Source organism: Zalophus californianus, chromosome 7 (assembly GCF_009762305.2).
Source record: "Zalophus californianus isolate mZalCal1 chromosome 7, mZalCal1.pri.v2, whole genome shotgun sequence".
NCBI lineage: Eukaryota > Metazoa > Chordata > Mammalia > Carnivora > Otariidae > Zalophus > Zalophus californianus.
The window spans coordinates 54,339,618-54,357,531 of record NC_045601.1 but is presented as its reverse complement, the minus strand read 5'-3'; the positions used below and the strand labels follow the sequence as shown (position 1 = coordinate 54,357,531).

General features: G+C 42.8%; 1 protein-coding gene across 1 annotated transcript in view; it reads left to right on the top strand.

The window, feature by feature from the left end:
• Positions 1-17,914, top strand: part of CRYBG1 (crystallin beta-gamma domain containing 1) — a 197,910-nt gene that overhangs the window by 151,169 nt on the left and 28,827 nt on the right. The window contains exons 3-8 of the mRNA XM_027601951.2: positions 801-2,386; positions 6,843-9,171; positions 11,110-11,157; positions 11,243-11,361; positions 13,005-13,170; positions 15,786-15,925. Coding sequence (XP_027457752.2) covers positions 801-2,386; positions 6,843-9,171; positions 11,110-11,157; positions 11,243-11,361; positions 13,005-13,170; positions 15,786-15,925 — 4,388 coding nt within the window. The remainder of the gene's footprint in view (positions 1-800; positions 2,387-6,842; positions 9,172-11,109; positions 11,158-11,242; positions 11,362-13,004; positions 13,171-15,785; positions 15,926-17,914) is intronic.

Genomic DNA, 17,914 nt, shown 5'->3' with positions numbered 1-17,914 from the left:
CCGGGAACCACTAGCCTGGCTACCCGCCGGCCCAGGTGCTCGAATCCTGGTTTTCTAAAGAGTTTTCATTTGCAGTTGTGTTACACCCAGGTGGCTTCTTCCTGTTCTAGACAAGAGTGCTAGAACTTTTTACTCATTTTCCTTTCTTCTTATAAAAAGGGCGGTGTTTCAAAACAAACAACTCTCTCCTTTAAGATACTTTAGGGGCTCCTGTGTGGCTCAGTTGGTTGAGCGTCTGACTTCGGCCCAGGTCGGGAGCTGCCGTCCTGCCTGGGGTCAGCCCAGCGTGGAGGCTCCCTGCTCAGCGGAGAGTCTGCTTGTCCCTCTCCCTCTGCCCCTGTCCCCCCACCCCGGCTCTTTCCCTCTCTCTCTCTTAAATAAATAAAATCTTTAAGATACTTTAGTGTGTTTACTGCTGCCCTGTAGTCACGCATGGCTGTTTTGAAATTGCATCTTTATTGAGGAAGAAGGTAAAAAGGCAAAAGCTAGAGAGACCTGGGGATTGTTTATTTTGAATATATGATTATTTGGACCGCCTGAATTCTCCTTTAAAACACAAGAATTATAGTTAAAGGAACTGTTATTCCAAGTAGCACCTAACATAGATGCGGCTTAAGAAAAATTTGAAAATCTGAGTTTATTTTGTTGGAATAAATGTAACAAAAACACAACTCTCTAATTTTCAGTTAGACTGGTTTCTTACCATTTTGGCTTGTAGTTCTGCAATGTACTTACTACTAAGGAGGGGGAAAACCAGATTCTCATAGTTTCTCTCTCCCCCAACCCCTTTTGTTTTCCAGTCCAGAGCACAACCACCAGAAGAAAACAAAAGGAAGCCAGTTTTGGGAAAACTTGGCAATCTGTTCACGGCTGGAAGGAGAAGGACCAGCAGAAACGGGTTAGAGGGTCCCGCCAGCTCCGATGCCAAATCAGTGTCTCCCAAAGATGTAACCTCTTCCAAACTCCCGGAAAGAGAGAATAAGAGTAAACCCCAGGGCAGCCAACCAAATCAGAAAGACACGTGCGAGGAGGGTTCCCCGCAGGAGCAGCCCCGGGAGTCGGAGGAGCACGCCGAGACCCGCGTGCGGGTAGCCCCCCGCGACGCCGAGCTGTCACCTTCCACGAGCAGCCGTGCGGCGGCTGTGCAGCAGTGCCAGGAGAGTGAGTCACTCCAATTAGAACCTCTGGAGGCAGAGGGAGAGTCTTTCCCAGGTGCCACCACCGCTGCCAAGCAGCTGCATTCCTCACTTGAGAATTCCTCCAGGCAAGGGAACGCAGAGACGCCGGCTGGCAGTCCGGGGGAGGACGCTTCCCCCGGCGCTGGCTGCGAGCGGGAGACAGCCCAGGGTGCGAGGGGTGTGCTGGGGTCGCCCACCGGGGAGCGGCCTGCGGGGGGGCGAGGCGAGGCCGCTGACAGAGCCCCCAGTGTGTGTGCCGGGGCCGGCTCTCTGGAGCCCCCTGAGGACGCGTCCGCTCCGCCAGGTGGCCCCCGGGCCGAGGGCGAGGGGAACTGTTCCGACTCGGCGCAGGCAGACGGCAAAGCCGGGCCCCGAGGGCGACAGGGCCGGCCCGGCGAGCGCGCCCACCCCGCCACCGTGTTAACTTTGGACATCTACTTGAGCAAGACTGAGGTGGCACAGGTGGACGAGCCGGGCGCGATTAGCCCGGGCGCAGAAGACTGCGGCGATTCTAACGATATGGAGAAAAGGTCGGGCGGCCGCAGGTCGGGCAGGCGGAGAAGGTCGCAGAAATCCACCGACTCCCCCGGGGCGGACACGCCGCTGCCCGAGAGCGCGGGCGACGACGACGCGGTGTTCGACTACGAGGTGGCGCCAAACGCGGCCACGGAGAACGGCTCTGCGGAAAAGAAAGTGAAATCTCCGAGGGCGGCCCCCGACGGGGGCGTTGCCTCCGCTGCGGGCGCGGAGTCCAAGTCCAGCCCCGGTTCCAGGGGGCCGCTCCGCGGGGAGTCCGACCGGGGCAAACAGCCGCCGCCGTCCTCGTCCCCCACCAAGAGGAGGGGCAAGAGCCGCGTCCCCGAGGCCGCGCCTACCTCGCCTGCCGGCGGCCCTCGGGCTCCCGCCAAGGAGTCCCCCCCAAAGAGGGCGCCAGCGCCCGATCCCGTCGCCAAGGGCACCGCGGGGGACAACGGGGAGGAGGCGGCCCGGGTTGTCCCCCGCGAGCTCACCGTCAAGAGCAGCTCGCTGCTGCCAGAGATCAAGCCCGAGCACAAGAGGGGCCTGTTCCCCAACCACTTAGACAGCCGGGGAGAAGGTGGTCGAAGCAAAGAGCTGGGCAGATCGACCGGTGGCTCTGACTTGGACGGCTTGAAGCCCAGGCACCATTTCGGTGCGGGCAGGTCGACAGTGACCACTAAAGTGACCCTGTAAGTAGCCGCGGACCGGGGCCTGGTGGAGCTGTGGGTGTCCGCAGACGTTCTGGGTGGTGTTTCCGGGAGGCTCCGGGGTCTTTGCATTTGTGGCAGAACTATCTGTGCGCCGAGTTTTCCCCTCTGTGTTGAAACAGAGATAGTGAAGGGCCAATTAACACAGTTTAAGAAGATGACACTTCGGGAGGATAGCCGGGTTGTTAATTACTGTTCTGATAGAATGTTTAAGTTGAATGAATGTAAAAATCTCTTGAGGCTCAATGTTTACATCAACAATTGAAAGAAGACCGCTTGGCCTGACGTTAGCTAATCCTTTATTCAAAATGTACAGCAGCGTTCCTGGATAGGGCATTCTTGAAACACCTATGCAGTGGATCTGGAAACATGGATCAAAAACTGTTACGTTCAGTATGACCCAGTAGTAGCTTTGACATGTGTGGGTTTAAGAGAATTCATAGAACTTTTTCTGGAATTTAGTGCAGCTTAAAATTTCTAATTCCCCTCCTTAGAATGTTCAGGGGGTTAGTGGCATTTTTGCCCCCAGGTTAAAGAGTAATTCTTAGTTATTGAAATGAAGAAAGAAGAGTGTTCTTACTGGGGGACTTTGTTAAATCAAAGGACACATTGGAAGGATCAAGCTCAACAACAGACTGATTACCTGCTATTAAGTTCATTGATTTCCCCCCCCCAAATATTTATTGAGTGCCTTCTGTGCATGGTATTGTGCCAGGAACTATGAGGAAAAGCTCAGACTATGACTCAGTATATTGCTCCTGAGAAGTTTATGGCCCACTCTGGCATGCAAGATGCAGATAAATAACTGTATGAGGTGGTGGCTGAGGGAACTGCTGAGTGGGTTATCTGCTGTAAAGTCTGGGGAAGTGCAAAGCAGGAGAAATCACTGTTGGCTTTTTGGAGATGGGCTAGTGCCTTGAGGCTAACTTGAGGTTTGTATAGGTGGATGGGGTAGGGAGGGTTTGCTATAAAACTCAAGATCCTCTCCCCTTCCCACACTCTCACTTCCCCACCTCCCAGCTAGCGCCTGTGAAAAATGAATATCTAACTGCCCGAGTTTTTCCCACATTTGCACATTTATTAAAAGAGCCGGTATTTTCACAGCATTTTGATTCTGAAACCGAATGGTTTCATTCTATTTGAATTCTTGAGTAAGTAAGCTTTAGAGTAGGAGGTCTGTGGTAAACACTTGAGGGAGAACCTACTTAATGAGTAATGTGTGCTACCTCCCCAGTTGCCAACCTGGAGACCTTTGATAAAGCCAGCTATTTATTCTGTAACAGCTGTGTCAGAGAAGTAACCGGAGTAAATGATGCCCATTATTTGTAGAAGGCCCAGTGTGACTGAATATTCAAACCTCCTAAGTGTGAGCTTAGAGAAATGTTGCTGTGGAGCTGTGTAAGGATGCCTTACCTGCCTTCCAATTGCAGAAGGCCAGTGGAAAAACCAGAAATGTTACAAGGAGTAGGGTAAACAAACCTGGGAAACGTTCTTATAATGAACTCTTCATGTGCTGTTTTCGGTACAAGCACTAAATCAAACGTTTTCTCTGTGCCGATTATTTTCTACCTAAAAAATTTCCCTTTACAAGGCATTTGGCTTGTGTTTTCCACAGGGCCTCATGCTTGGTGAATTGGCAAACTATTGAAATGGGAAATTAATTCCTTCTAGTTTTTTTCTGTTTAATGAATTTTTCCCCCAGTTTTTTTCCTCTGATTGTATTTCAAGAAGAAATGTTATTCAGATTATTTTTAAAAACAATTTGCATCTGATGTTTTAGTTAAAATTATTTTATATTCCCTGAAAAAGGACATACAGCAAGTTTCTTGATCCTGTTAGAAAAATTACATTTTCAATTCTGTACCAAGTATTGAATGTTGAGATTCTTAACAATGGTATATTTAGAATAAGGAAAATTTTCCTCTCCTAGCCATGGCTTTTTAAGACACCAGATTATTTTCCCCTCTCACATTATAATAAAGGTATTAAGGTATTAAACATGAATTATAGAAGCCTTCCTTTTAATCAGTTTGAGCTAGGTTAATTGTAGTGACTCTTAGTCGCAGAACTTAATAACACAGAAAGTTTGGTAGTAAAATATATTTTGATCTTGGTGTAAATCTTTAATGTGCAGATGTGGTTCCTGTCCTTAAGGTAGCTTGTTGGCTAACCTTTGGTGTTTTCCATTTACATAGTAAGATATACTTTGATGTTTGACTGTTCCTTGAGCTGATTAGTGAGAATTTTTAAAAATGTATATGTACTGGTATGTGAACATCCTTCATTAGCCGATGGCATTTGTAAGCTCTCCATTTCTACTCCACTGGTTTTGGAATTTAATCTTCAAGGTAGTGTGTGTAAATTAATTTTCTTTTTAAATTTAAGCTGTGCACCCACCATGAGGGAGCCTAGCTATCTTATGGAGATACTGGAGAAAGCAATGCCTAAGAGAAATTCATGAGAGAATATCAAATTTAGTATTTAAATCAAATTCCTAAAAATAAAAATCTAAATTCCTAATGCCATATTTGGGAAGGACTTCTCAAGTCTTTTCAGTCTTCTCATTTTATCCAGAGGGATAAGGTGTCTCACCCAAAGTCCTATTGCCTGTTCCTTCAAAAGGTTCCTCTTTCTTGAAGGTCAATGAATCCTTGTGGAGGCAGCATGAGATTTCTGTGTGTCTCTACTTTTCATTATCAAGGTGGCCTCCAAAGTATGATTGCTTCAGATCTCATGCTAATTCATTGACTTCTTGAATAGGTAAAGCTGGAAAGAACAAGATTTGGCCCCTGAGGTCTGGGGATGTAGGAGCGTAGAGTGATCAGGAGCATTTCCTCTGAGACCAGAACACCTGGTTTCAAACCCTGGCCCTGTCACTCACTGGCATATGACTTTTGGCAAATTACCTGCCTTTTCTAGGCTTCAACTTCCTCCTCTTAAAAGAGAACATATAAAATAGTACATTAGGCAAGCAGAGTGTTTGTCAAGTGTGTGTCAATCAGTGATTGTTAGTGGTTATTATCTCTTCATTTCAGAAACCACTAGGCCTATGGTTCAGACATTTTTTTGTGTTTAGCTTTGGAGCCCATTCTTCTAGGAAAACTTATATAAAAGTGATATATGAAACAGATAAGTAGAAGTGCTTCTGGTTGAAAGGAGGGGGGCTGGCCCCAGCTCCGGCCCTCCAGCTCTATTGTCCGCACTGTAACTGTTGAAAAGAACCCCCAGAATCCCTTCAGCCATTCCTTGGGGAAGATGGGGGTGGGGAGAGGACCAGTTCTGTTCTAAACTATCTAGTTTGTTTTTTCCAGGTAGAGAAGGTAGCGAGTCCAGTGAGTTAACTTGACCAAGCTCACATAGATAATCAGTGTAAGAGCCAGGACCAGGGCTGGTGAATGTCATAGAGAGAACATTTTGTTTCTCAGAAAGAGAACAGTGCATACCTTCAAAGATTTATGATTTCCACTAGGGGGTAATAACCAAGAAACATTATAGTTTCTAGAGTAAGGGGAGACTCCCTTTGCCTCCAAAAAGGTGACAAAACTAACAATTGAGTTAGTTTTTTTAACTAACAATTGAGTTAGTTTTTTTAACTAACAATTGAGTTAGTTAATTTACTGATAAGTAAATTATGGTACATCCATATGATGAAAATTTATGCAGACATTAGGAAAACTTCAAATTTTTTAGTAACTTGAAAATGAAAAATGTGAAATATAAGATTAATCTTTTTTTTTAAAGACAAGATCTGAAACTCTATGAACAGAATAATTCCAATTCTGTTAAAAATATTTTGGTATGTATACACGAAGACTAAATTATACTAAAATGTTAACAGGGAGATTGTTTGAGTGGTAGGAGTATGAGTGATTTTTCATTTTTATATCTTCCAAATGTTCTGTAGTGAACACACTTATATAATCAGAGTAAAGTTATATGAAGGAAGATGAAGGGGATAAAATATCCAAAGAGGTAAATAATAGATAAATATTTTTGTAATCTAGCCCTTTTGAAATAATGTTTAAAAATAAAATAAAAACACACAATTGATGTTTGGGGAAATCATTTACATACTTAAAATAAGGGAGTACATTAAATATATAAATTCAATCTAATGTTCTTCAAGCCCTAAGATGTCTTCTGACTCTAGCGTTGAGCACTGTGCTCACATATTAGATACTTGATAAACTTGCTAACCTCCCACCTCTTGACTTTCTTAGCTATAAAATTTTCTCATTTATCATACAGAAGCAAAGCATCCACTAAAAATAGTTGATAGTGTATTTAGGATTGTTTTTAAAATAGTCTCATAAAAAAACAAATGTTACTTACCAGAAAGATGTTGGCTTTTCATAATAATAAATGTTTTATAATAAATTGGTATGTTCACTTTTTAAAACTAGGTCAATAACTTTATCTTACTGCTTTATTTGTGCAGCCCGGCCAAGCCCAAACATGTGGAACTAAATCTTAAAACTCCTAAGAATCCTGATGGTTTGGGAAATGAGCATAATCCATTTAGCCAGCCAGTTCATAAAGGAAACACTGCCAACAAAATCTCCTTATTTGAAAACAAACGGGCCAACAGTAGCCCAAGATACGCTGACATTCGAGGCACAAGGAACACTCCCACCTGTAATAAAACCTTTGTTGGGAGGGCGAAGCTGAATTTAGCCAAAAAAGCCAAAGAGATGGAGCAATCTGAAAAGAAAGTAATGCCAAATAGTCACCAGAATGGTATGCTGGTGAAGGAAACCTCGCCAGAATCCGAAGTTATGGAGGAGGAGATCCCACCAGCAGCCGGGAGCCCCAGTGCAGGAGGGATGGAGGCTGAGCCTACCGAGGGTCCAGCTCTTGGTTCTCTGCTTAACCAGGGTGATAGAGCAGAAATGCAAACAGATGCTGGCTGCCCTTCCGAAGCAGTGGTTACTGCTCCGATTCCTGTGAAGGACCACAGGCCCTTAGGAGAGGATGACTCAAAGGCTGCAGACAGCAAAAGGCTTGCACTCGAAAATATGACTGACCCAGCACAGGGTGTTCCCGCCATTCTTGATACCAAAGATTCCCCTCCAACAGCCGGACCAAAGCCACAGGATGCATTTTCTGACTCACAGCCCCCATCTGAGTCACCCAACGGGCCTTCTCTCTCACAGCCTGCACCCAAAGACACACATGTTCAAGCTCCCAGAAGCAGTGTTCCATGCACTGATCTAGAAGTGTCAGAAAACCATCATGAATGTGTTCTGCCTGTGTCACATAAAAATGAGGAGAAAGGACCACCCTCCAAACCCACAGGAGGAGGAGAAGGAGGAGCAGCGAGCCCTCCTCCTCTGTCCACAGAGCACAGCCCAGAAGTTGTGGGAACGGAGCGTCCATCCAAGGTCCTGGTCCAGGTCCGGTCCTTCAGGCTCCCTGTGGAGAGCACCCAAGATGTGGGCTCCCAGGTCATTTCTGAGAGCTCTGAAGTTAGAGAAGCACCGTTGCCAAGCTGTCACAACCATGACCTTGAAGTGGTTTCTGTTGCAAGCTGTGCTCCCCAGAAAGAGGAAGGGCTGGGCAGTGAGAGCCCCTCATCCAAGCACATTCATTGCGAAGAGGAACATGCAGCAAAATCTGGCCCACAAGTCATGCCACCCGAATCTGAGAAAGCTTTGCCTATACAGGCTCAAAGTCAGGGCGATAGAAAACCCCTGAAGGCTGACCCTGGCAGCAGAGATCATTTAGAAACTCCTCAAAGTCCAGACCAAAATGTTGTGAATGGGCAGGCCAGCCCTGCCAGTCTTTTGAACATCTCTGCAGGTAGTGATGACAGTGTATTTGATTCTTCTTCAGATATGGAAAAATTCACTGAAATTATCAAAAAGATGGACAGCACCATCTGTGTGCCTCAGAAGAAAAAGAAGGCCAGGGTGCCCAACTCACCTGCCCCTCCCTTTGTCATGCCTCCGATTCATGAGGACAATTTAGAAAAGGTGTTAGATCCCAATGTGTTTACCTTTGGTTTGGGGAAGAAGAAGGAAAGCCAGCCAGAAATGTCACCAGCTTTACATCTGATGCAGAACCTTTACACAAAATCCAACCTGAGGCCCAAACGCACATCCACTGAGCAGAGTATCCTGTTCAAGTCCTTGTACACTCACACTAATGGGAAAGACGAACCTTCGACGGTTGCGGAGACAAATGACAAAGAGAACAAAGATGTCCCCAATGGCGGAGTCAAGAGATCCAGGCTAGAAAAAAGTGCACTCTTTTCCAGCATGCTGCCTTCTTTACCGCAAGACAAAATCTTTTCTCCCTCTGTGACATCAGTCAGTACCATGACCACATCTTTCAGCACTCCTCAGAACACTTCTCTTTCTCGGGCTTCGGCATTACCGCCCAGGGCTGAGAGTGCCCCGCCCTGCGGTGCAGACAAAAAGCAGCCAAACCTTCCACCGAGCAACGTAAAGGTCTTCAACTTCGACTCAACAAATGCGTCTCCTTTGGGTTTGAAAAGTGCAAGCTACATGGAGAAATACCTGCCCAAAGAGGAAACCAAAGAAGACCTGGATTCACGAAGCAACCTACACTTGCCAGAAACGAAATTTTCTGAATTTTCTAAACTGAAGAACGGTGATGATCTGGAAAAGGCTAATCGTGTTGAGAGTGTTCTTAAGCCGAACTTGCTGAACTATGGAAATAGCGACACGGACTTCATGGGTCTTTTCAAATCCAGCCGGTTTGACCCAAACATGTCTTTTTCTGCAATGTCATTATCAGATACAACCGTAAGTAGCAACATATTACCATTTATTGGGGGTATTTATAAAATGAGAGGAGAGAGGGGTGATGAGCAATTCATGTTCTTTCAAATGGCTGTGCGTGTGAATGATAGTTGTCTATTCATTTATCACATTGAAAACCTACTATGTGTATAAAGGACTGCTAGGGGCCAAGGAGAAAACTACTAAGATTTCTGTCTTCAAGGTATTGGTACTTTAGTGAGGAAACTAAGCTATACATATTTTAAGGCTTATGAATTTATATGTTGTATTCTGAAAGGTGTAGGTAAGGTACCTTGAGAGTTCAGAGACAGACAAGTTTTTTTTTCTTACCTAGTTCTGTGCAAAAATGCTCAATGCTCTGCTTAGAATTTTGAAGATCTGTAAAGCTGCTTTATTTATTCAGAAAAGCCCCACCAAGAAATCTTATTCCTAACCCTTCTCTTGTGATGTAAGATTCACTCTTACATTAGATGTAGCATTAGATAATTATCCCATGCAATTCAGGAAGTCATTTCTCTTTACTTGGAAGTTTCATCAGGGAAACAGTTTTTCCTACCAAGTTGTTGGGGCAGAAAGAATTTTGGTCTACATGGGATCTTTCCTTTAATATTGCAGAAAGGGCAGCAAAATATGATTTTGAGGAACCATTATGATTTCTCCATCTTCTTTTATCCGAATTCCAGAAGTTGTTTTTTTTTTTTTTCACTGAGTTTTTGGTGTGAGTTGTGTGTCTTTCTGTTACCAAGCGTGACACTCAAATGGAGAGAGGACAGTGAATGAGGAAGGCAGAATATAAGTTCTAGAAGGCAGCTCTGCTAGCCCCAAAACAGGAGGGGGCCTCTGCATTCCTGCTGCCCACACTGTGAGCTAGGCTGTCTGGCCAGTGTAGACCATTCTGCAGCACAGCATAATCCACCAGAAGATACCATGCCCTGTTCCTCGTTTGAACCGGTACTGCAGCCTGTTTCCATTTGTTGCGTGGGCTTTGGCTCAAGCCTAGCATAGAATATCATTTTGGAAGCTCTTTCAAAACATATGTTTGTGTGCCCATCGGAAGTTCAGATCCCCCTTTTCAAAAATGTTCAAACTTTTGGGTCTCAGGACACCTTTATATTTAAAAATTATTGAGGGCCCCAAAGAGCTTTTGTTCACATGAGTAATGCCTACTGGAATTGATTATATTAGAAGCTAACAGTAAGAAAAATTTAGAGCATGAGAACACACGAGCACACCTTCCATTAATCATCAGAGCAGTGGTGTCATCACATGTCCTGGACCCTCTGGAAAATTCTACTGCACTCTTGTGAGAGAGTGAAAGAGAGAAGGAGACTGAAAAGGGAAAATACCTTCTTCTTCTTATGAGAAGCATTTTGACCTCATTGACTTCCTGAAAGGTTCTTGGGGATCTTCCAAGGGCCCCAGGACCACACTTTGAGAACCACTGCTGTAAACAAACAAAACCGAATCAGCCCGTAGCACTCAGAAATCAGAAGATTTTTAGGTATTTCTCTCAAACACAAAATTTCCACTGGTCTACTTCCCATTCATTACAGCCATCTTTTCTCTTTTTAATAAGTCTTAGATCACTTCTTTTATTGCAGAGCAGTCTGATGAGTCTGACAACAGAATATATAGTTTCCCTGTGGAATCCCTTGAAAAATCAAGCCAAGTGGAGTAAAAAGGGGAAACAAAGTGTTTCATACTTTCTCTAAGTCTTTTTTATGGTTAAAAATGCACATTTAGAGGAGAAAAGCCTCTCAATTTAATAGTGCAGACTCAAAGGGAGCTTTAATATAGCTTTGGCACAGATGACAGTGGATTGTTTCAAAATTGATAAATTATGAGGCAAATAAATATGATCTTAACTGATCATGGGCAGAGAAACTCTGCAGGATGTTACACAAAGTTTAATTTGTTGTGTTTTTGTTCATCTGATTACAGACACTTAGAGGAAGTCTTACAAATAAAATCAATCCCCGACCTGGAAAGGTAAGATGATGTTCTGTTTCTAGCCTAGATTTTATTTTGGTCTGATACCATTCAACCATTTGCTGCCACTTCCATTTTCTTGTAGGTAGTGATCTACAGGGACTCGGATGTCTCTGATGAGTGCATTGAAGTTTTCAGTGACATTGAGGATTGCAGCTCTTGGAGCCTCTCTCCGGTGGTAATTGTCAAGGTCGTCAGAGGATGGTAAGAATGGTGCTCTCTGTTCCTGATTTTTAGAGGGTTTGTGTTTTATGTTTTTAGTTACCTTTTTGGTCTTCAGTACTTATTTAAAATTATGCCTTTAGTAATGTAAAGGGCAGAAAATACTAGTCTAGGGGTATTACAGGAAATTCATATCTAAGAAATTACGTTTTTTAACCACATTTCTGCTTTATAGAGGTGATGCCTGTTTATGCTAGAAAAGTCAGGCACGTGCAGCAGTACAACTTTCTTTTTCCCATATACCCCCACATCACACTGGCTGGGACTACCAAACATTGGAGTCCCCACTAACACTTCTGCTTTATGAATTTTCAGTGAGGTTGGGAAGAATTGTGCTAGTCATGTTGGTAGATTTTTAAATGTTCTATAAGAAAAGACATTGTGAATGACTAACCTAAAATTTATTTTCCAACTTTTCAGCAACTGATGGTTTTGATTAAAGAAAGTGGTGAAAAAAATATTTACCAGCTTGACAGCTTCTAGGAAATACACAGGAAGTTGAATTAAGAAAAGCCATTTTTAATAAATCACTTATCTGGCAAAAGGACTTATCTTTGATACCAATCTTGTTTGAAATAAAGAAGATTGGGCTTTAGACATTTGTGGTTTAAAAAAACTAGTAAGGTTTGCTTTTTTTTTTCATTTGATTATATATGCAGCATCTTTCCTGTTAGGTTTTAGATATTTTAATGTTTTTCTATGTATTCAACACATTCATCACAAAAATATAATTAGCTTTTGTTCTTAAATTTGAAGACCGAAAATAACACTAAAAACAAATATTGTATAAATTTTGTTTTTAATATAATAGTGCTCTTTATTTTTTTTAAGATTTTACTTATTTATCAGAGAAAGAGAGGGAGAGGGAGAAGCAGACTCCCCGCTGAGCAGGGAGCCTGATGTGGGGCTCAATCCCAGGACCCTGAGATCATGACCTGAGCCAAAAGCAGATGCTTAACCGACTAGGCCACCCAGGCACCCAGTGCTCTTTTTTTTTTTTTTTCCAGCTTTTGTTGGCTTCTCTCTTAAAAGCATAAGCATCTAAGAGCAGCACTGTCATATATTGATATGAGATTTTCTTTAGTGTTTGGTTGTTTGTTGTTGGGAAGGGGGATATTTTTAAAATGCTCTCCATTAACATGCATATGGTACTTTGTATTAATATATCCATTGATATAGTTCTAGAATATAAGTAAAATCCCTCTAGAATTGTTTTCTACACGTATAAGGAGAAAAAAGAATTCTAGGAAAAGTCCATTTATCTGATGTATTACCATTTATAACTGTTTGCTAACTGACCGTTCTATAGAACGTTAGTGACTCTACGATGTTTATATTGATACCAAAAGTTCTTTAAGATCCTGATATGGTTTTTGGATTTTCAGAGGCTTAATTATGCCCAGTAAATTTAGTTTTAGAGAGAGCTTATACATTTTAATTACTAGAGAATTGGCCAGTATATATATGATAATTCGCCACAATATGTGAGAGAGAAAGAGAAGAGCAGGGGAGAAGGAGAGGGAAGCAGGGGACGGGGTGGGGGGAGGCTATTGGCTAGAATATTCGAGTCATCAAAACCTCTCTCACCAACACCAGCTAATAGTTTCGCTGTGTTTTACTCTTAGTTGGATTTTCTATGAGAAACCAAATTTTGAAGGACACTCCATCCCCTTAGAAGAAGGAGAATTGGAACTCTCTGGTCTCTGGGGTATAGAAGATGTTTTGGAAAGAAGTGAGGAGGCAGAGTCTGCTAAGCCCATGGTGATTGGTTCAATCAGACATGTGGTCCAGGTACGTTATGGGAAAATCAGAATCCATTGATTCATTCAGCAAGTATTTATTGAATGCCAGGGATGATTCTTTCTTTGAGAGAAAAGTTCATTTTATGAAATAAGTGATTGGGAAAAATACTCGATTGGTGCTCTATGAATATATTTTCTATAACTTAAGTGTTCGTACACTTGAATTAGAAAAGAAACATTCTAATTGATTAGTCATTTTTTTCATAAGAAATCTTGAAGGTTAATTTCTCACTCCTGTCCCCCATCCGTTCTCCAAAGTGTATTTTACTTAATAACCTGATTTGGATGAATTCTATATGAACAGATTTTTCTTTTACTTTGTTTTTTGGTTGCTGTGTGAGTTCTGATTACCTTGAGTGGCTTATAGGAATTCTGTTTTGGAAAAATAATCCCAAAATAATCCAGTTGAAAGTTCAACTCTGGGGTTTCAAGTAGGTTTAAGAACAGTAAGTAGTTGAGGTCACTTTAGGGACTGGCTAAAATGTCTTGGTTCCTTATTTGTTGATGAGGAAGTTGTCTTTCTGTGTGGCTGTTGAGATTTGATGATTCTTTACCTTTAAAAACCTAGGCAATGGTATCTTCCGAGTGGAAGATTAAAACCCCATTTGTGTAACAGAGTTGGGCGTTTTCATGAATAGGAAGATAAGGAGTGTTGTGAAATGAGAATGAGTGAGAATGAGTAACAGTTTTTGGCAGAGGAAAATGCCACTTGATTCTTAAGTCAACATTTCTGAGTGACTTCAGTGATCACTGGTATTCTAAATGATTTATCTTTTAATAGTTTTAAGTACATAATACGATAAATCTTACAGAAGACATGAGGATTCCTGTTTAAAAATGTCATAGTCAGTGGGATAATTCACCTGCACTTTCTATTTATGGCTCGACTAATATTGGTAATAAAGCCGTATTTAAACATATAATCCCAATCCACCATCATGAGATATCCTCTCTTAATTTTTCTGAATTCTCTGCTCTGTCTTGACCATATTCCAGTCTGCTTTTTCTGTAGTTGTAATCATGATAATCATGATAATCTCAGGGTTGTGAGTTCAAGCCCCACCTTGGGCTCCACCACTTAAGGAAAAAACAGAACAAGACCAAACAAACAAACAAACAAAAAACTGAAGCCCTCAATCCTTTTTCTCTCTCCATACCTGTTTCCCTGAAGATCACACTCCCTTTGGTCAACATCTCTCACTGATGTGTAACTGTGTCAGATTCTGACGGGTGGGGATTTAGAGGCACTCAGGGTTGGTAGGGTTAGGGAAGTGCAGCATGTTGGTAAAGAGGGGCCTCCTGTTTCACCTGATAATAGCCAACTTAATGCAATTCATGCTCTTCATGCTACTACATGGTTTGGGGTTTCCAAGAAATGATGTACCATGATTTATTTTACCTTCTTTCCGTGGAACTTAAGGTTGTTTCTAGATTTGTTACTGTTTTAAATAATGCAGGATGAGCATTTTTGTGCATTTAATTGTTTTTAACTTGCTGATTTATTGGGATGAATTTTTCTGAATGGTGTCATGTTAAAGGATAGGGGTACATCCATGGTTCTGATATATTATGATTTATTTTTTTTACAGATTATGTTTATGGTTACTTGAAACATGAATATAAATCACAACATATTGAAGAGGTCACCTTTTTAGTTTATTAAATCTGTTCCTTTTGGTAATGGTTGAGAGAGCCTCGCCTGAACCTACCCAAGTGTCATTTCTTCTGTATCTCAATTCACCAAGCTCAGCAAGATTAAAGTTCACCAAGTGTTCGAATAGCACTTAGGCACTCAACCAGCAGAGACCTTTGAAGTGTTTGATGGGCAGGATGTGCAGGGCATGGTACACGGACCATAGTACAGAGATTTGTAAATCACCGTAAATGTGTACCATTGCTTTCACAACTTAGACCAAACCAACATAGCGGTTTGGTCCACAGTCAAAGAGAGTTACCATAGGGAGTTTATAGGCATAAAACAGCAGTTGAGGAAGGGCCCAAATGCAGCCCCTCTATGGACTAGAGAACCTCTGGACTTGCATGGTCATGTCCGAGTAAAGCAACTAAAACTCCAATCACCAAGGAAAGCCAAGCAGTTATTTCAGTGAGGATGAGAGAAATAAATATGTTCCAGAACTCTAATGAAATACATTTCTGGGGCGCCTGGGTGGCTCAGTCGTTAAGCGTCTGCCTTCGGCTCAGGTCATGATCCCAGGGTCCTGGGATTGAGCCCCACATTGGGCTCCCTGCTCCGCGGGAAGCCTGCTTCTCCCTCTTCCACTCCCCCTGCTTGTGTTTCCTCTCTCACTGTGTCTCTCTCTGTCAAATAAATAGATAAAATCTTAAAAAAAAATACATTTCTGGGGATTTTTGCTTGAATGTAACACAGAGCTAGATGGCTAAAGCAACATGGCTGCCCTGTAAGACCACGTATTATTAAGTCATGGCTGAAAATGGGGAAGGGATAGACTGCAGGTGCTCTGTGAAATGTATGTGTATTTAAAATTTATTTTAATTATTTGAAAAAAAGGATAATGAGCTTATTGTAAAGTTAAGTACATGGTGTAATTATTAAATATGTGTAATTTTTTTTTTTTTCTCCAGGATTACAGAGTTAGTCAGATTGACTTATATACTGAACCGGAAGGGTTAGGACTCCTAAATTCTTACTTTGATGACACTGAAGAGATGCAGGGGTTTGGTATAATGCAGAAGACTTGTTCCATTAAAGTACATTGGGGCACGTAAGTATTTTGTTTCAAATACAATTTTTTTTAAAAGATCTATTTATTTGAGAGACTGAGAGCAAGCACACAAAGGGAGATGGAGAGGGAGAGGGAGAAGCAGATTCCCCATTGAGCAGAGAGCCCGATGCGGGGCTCAATCCCAGGACCCCTGGATTATGACCTGAACCAATGGCAGACGCCCAACCAACTGAAGCCACCCAGATGCCCCTCAAATACAATTTTAATGAAGCTTTTTTGTGAGTGTCCTACTGGAAAGACTTAAGACACTCTGATCTGTTGTCCTATTAAGTAGCTATTGACTGAAAGGGTTTTTTTGTTGTTGTTATAAGGCCCATAAAATTCTGATTCTTTTGTACATGTGTTCCTATGATTCAGCTCTCTTATAAACAATAACAATTTCTTGGGGGAAGTGTCCGGGAGGAAAAAAACTGCATGTTTAATGTTGGGATTTCCTTATCACAGAGGAACCTGATTCATTCTGAGCTGAGTAACAGCTTTTACCTTCATGGTAATTCAAAGCATGTGTTCCTGATATCTCAGGAGGGACGGAGGCCAGCACACGTGGTACTTTCCTTCCTTGAACATTTTCACACAATGCTGTCTAGAGCCCCTAGGACATTGGTTTCACAAATCACAGGAAACTGCAGGAGTATTTTGAAGGAAGTGGGAATATCTCAGATGGGGGGGCATCAGGACAGAAAGTGCAGGTGCCAGTCCTGAGTACGGTAGTCTCCGAAGGGGGTGCACGGCCTGGGGCGGCGAGACGCTGCCACTGAGGTACAAGGAGAACACGCTGAAGCTGCTTTCGGTTTCATTTAAAATCTCCTCCTTTTACAATTTTTATTTTTGTGTATGTTTTCTGTTAAATTCATAATATATTATGTGCTAGTGTGTATCCTTTATAGTTATTCATATATTCAGAGAAGATTCAAAAGTTTTTGTCAATGGGGTATGCATAAGACAATACCTGTGTAATGTGTATACTACAAGAAACCTGCATTAGAGAGAGGAACCGTGGTAGTGGCATCTTAGGATGGTCAGGAAAGGTCTCTGGTGACATTTTAAGCAGAGGCCTGGAGGAAGCGAGGGAGTCAGCCCTAGGGGTGCCTGAGGGGGGAAGGGTAGGGGCCGAGTCCCAAACAGGAAGCAATTGCAAAGCCCTGCTGGGCGGGTTTGGGAAACTGCCAGGAGGTCAAGGTGGCTGGAGCAGAGTGAGCTAGGAGAACAGTGTTAGGACAGAGGCCTCACAGTAGGCCTTGGGAGGGATTTTAGACTCCTCCAAGTGACATGGGTGATCTCGGGAGGACTTTGATCTAACCTGTGCTTTGGAAAGCTCACTCTCACTAGTATGTAGAAAATAGACTGTAAAGAGGCAAGCAAGAGTGGAAACTGAGAAACCAGTTAGGAGGCAATTGCGATTATATAGGCAAGAGGTTTCAGTGGTTCAGACAGTGCTGGTGAGAAGTGGTCCGATTCTGGATACATTTTCCTGGTAGAACTGTCAACGTTTGCCAACAGACTGTATGTGAGGTGGGAGGGGCTGAGAAATACCCAGGGTTTGGGACCCCAGCATTTATTGGGATTGAGAAAACAGGAGTTCAGTTTTAGAGAGGGGAAGTTGGACATGCCAACTGTACATTCAAGTGAGAGTTCCGGAGACTGAGTGGGTACGGGGGACCGGAGCGGGACATAGAAATTCAGGAGTGGGCCGCATGGAGAAGGTCTTTAAATCCTGAGCTGGACAGATCTCAAAGGGAGGGAAGCCATCTGAGCCCTGGGCATGTTTATATTTGGTGGTTGGGAAGGAAAGGAGGAATCTAAACAGAGACAAGGGCTTCATCTCCTGCTGCCTTTAATTGATTTTCCACATCAAAGAGATCTGTATATCTTATTCCTCAAAGTATGAATGTTAAATTGAGAAGGACCACTTTCCTTAGAAAAGAACGAGATCGGTATCTGCTATAATATGTTAATCTCAGCGTCTGG